Below are 2,500 nucleotides of genomic sequence, written 5' to 3' on the forward strand. Positions count from 1 at the left end.
TGGACTGCCTAGGGGCTCTGCTGTGTTGGAAGCTGTGCTAAGCTATCGAGTGTTACTGCTGGACCTGAAGGTTGTGCGGGGCCTTGTGGTTGTGCTGGGCTGCCTAGTGGTTGTGCTGGGCCTGGTGGTTGTGCTTGGCTGCAAAGTGGTTTTGCTGTGCTAAGAGGTTGTGCTGGGCCTGGTGGTTGTGCTGAGTAGCCTAGTGCCTGATAGTTCTGCTGGGCCTGGAGGTTGTGCAGGGAACTGGTGGTTGTACTGGGGTGCCTAGTAGTTATGCTGTGCCTGGAGATTGTGTTGGGCCTGGTAGTTGTTCTGGGCTGCCTAGAGGTTCTACTGAGCCTAGAGGTTGTGCTGGGAACTGGTGGTTGTGCTGGATGGGCTGGTAGTTCTGCTTAGCCTGGAGATTGTGCTGGGCCTGTTAGTTGTGCTGGGCTGCTTAATGGTTCTGCTGGGCCTGGAGGTTGTGCTGGGAACTGATGGTTTTGCCGCGCTGCCTAGAAGTTCTGCTGGGGCTGGAGACTGTGCTAGGTCTGGTAGTTGTGCTGGATGGCCTAGTGGTTTTGCTGGGGCTGGTGGTTGTGCTGGGCCTGGTGGTTGTGCTTGGCTACCAAGTGGTTCTGCTGTGACAAGAAATTGTGCTGAGCCTGGTGGTTGTGTTGGCTGCCTTGTGGTTTTTGCTGGGCCTGGCAGCTCTGCTGGTCTGCCTAATGGTTATATTGGTCCTGGAGATTATGCAAGGAACTGGTGGTTGTGCTGGGCTGCCTAGTAGTTACGCTGGGCCTCGAGATTGTGCTGGGCCTGGTAGTTGTGCTAGGCTACCTAGTTGTTCTGCTGGGTTTCGAGGTTGCACTTGGAATTGGTAGTTTTGAAGTTTTGCTGAGCTGCATAGTAGTTCTGCCAGACCTTAATATTGTGCTGGGCTTGGTAACACTGCTGGGCTGCCTAGTGGTTCTTCTGGGCCTGGAGGTTGTGCTGGTAACTGGAGGTTTTGCCGGGCAGTCTAGAATTTCATCTGGAGCTTGAGACTTTGCTGGATCTGGTAGTTCTGCTGGACAGTCTAGTGGTTTTGCTGGGACTGATGGTATTGCTTTGCCTGGTGGTTGTGCTTGGCTACCAAGTCGTTCTATTGTGCCAAGAGGTTGTCCTGAGTCAGGTGGTTGTGTTGGGCTACCTTGTGGTTTTGCTGGGCTGGGCAGTTCTGCTTGACAGCCTAGGGGTTTTTCTGGGCATGGAGGTTGTACAGGGAACTGGTGGTTGTTCTGGGCGGCCTAGTAGTTATGCTGGGCCTTGAGATTGTGTTGTGCCTGGTATTTGTGCTAGATTACGTAGTTGTTTTGCTAGGTCTGGAGGATATGCAGGTGGTTTTGCTGATGGGTCTGTGGGTTGTGCAATGAACTGGTGGTTATGCTGGATAGCTTAGTAGTTTTGCTGGGCCTGAGAATTTTGCTGGGCCTGCTAGTTGTGCTGGGCTGCTAAGTGGTTGTGCTGAGCCTGGAGGCTGTGCTTGGAATTGGTGCTTTTGCCGGGCTGCCTAGTAGTTTTGCTGGCCCTGGCAGTTCTGCTGGGCTGCCTATTGGTTCTTCTGGGGCTGGAGATCGTGCAGGGAACTAGCGTTGTCCTGGGGGGCCTGGTAGTTATGCTTCTCCAGGAGATCGTGCTGAGTCTAGCAGTTTTGCTGGCCTGCCTAGTAGTTCTGCTGAGCCTAGAGACTGTGCTGGACTTGGTAGCACTGCTGGGCTGCCTAGTTGCTGTGCTGGGCCTGCGGGTTGTGCAGGGAATTGGTGGTTGTGCAGGACTACCCGGTAGTTCTGCTGCACTTGGGAATTGTGCTAGGGCTGCTAGTTGTACTGGACTGCGAATTGGTTGTGCTGGGCCTGGAGATTGTGCTGGGAACTGGTGGTTTTTCTGGGCCTGGTAGTTGTGCTGTGTGACCTAGTGGTTATGCTGGGCCTGGAGATTGTGCTGGGCCTGGTAGCTGTGCTGGGCTGCGTAGGGGTTCTGTTGGGCCTGGAGATTGTGCTGAGCCTGGTAGTTGTGCTGGACTGCCTATAGTCGAAGCAAACAAAATCGGCGGGTGAGACAGAATATATCGTGTCGACATCTGACGATTTCGGTCATTTTACCTGGAGATTTGGGTTTAGAGAAGTCCTGAAACAGAAAATGGATTAAGATCTTAAAGGTAGGTGGGTTCTGTGAGTCATAACCCCGGATAGATTCTCACTTTCAGCTCTTTTTTCAGGTGTTCAATGCAGAGCAATTCAGAACCTTGGAAGGATTTTGATTCCAGGACAACCAGAGATACACAGGGAGGGCATTGACAGATTACAAGTCATTCAAAAAATACACTTCTTCGTAAAACCCACGTATCTTATTCATAGGATTGTTTCTCTGGCTTTAATTGTATATACAGGTACATACAGTATATATGATACATGCATACACTATATATATATATATATATATATACATATATATATATATATATATACATATATATATA

At 50.8% G+C, this 2,500-nt stretch overlaps 1 protein-coding gene across 1 annotated transcript in view; it reads right to left on the minus strand.

Annotated features, from left to right (window-relative positions):
* Positions 1-339: 339 nt before the first annotated feature.
* LOC137639581 (uncharacterized) overlaps positions 340-2,500 on the minus strand; it is a 29,898-nt gene continuing 27,737 nt past the window's right edge. The window contains exons 2-5 of the mRNA XM_068371843.1: positions 2,124-2,148; positions 1,524-1,923; positions 851-1,222; positions 340-704 (exon numbers count right to left, since the gene is read on the minus strand). Coding sequence (XP_068227944.1) covers positions 340-704; positions 851-1,222; positions 1,524-1,923; positions 2,124-2,148 — 1,162 coding nt within the window. The remainder of the gene's footprint in view (positions 705-850; positions 1,223-1,523; positions 1,924-2,123; positions 2,149-2,500) is intronic.

The sequence above is a fragment of the Palaemon carinicauda genome, chromosome 4 (genome assembly GCF_036898095.1).
Source record: "Palaemon carinicauda isolate YSFRI2023 chromosome 4, ASM3689809v2, whole genome shotgun sequence".
NCBI classification, from domain to species: Eukaryota; Metazoa; Arthropoda; class Malacostraca; order Decapoda; family Palaemonidae; genus Palaemon; species Palaemon carinicauda.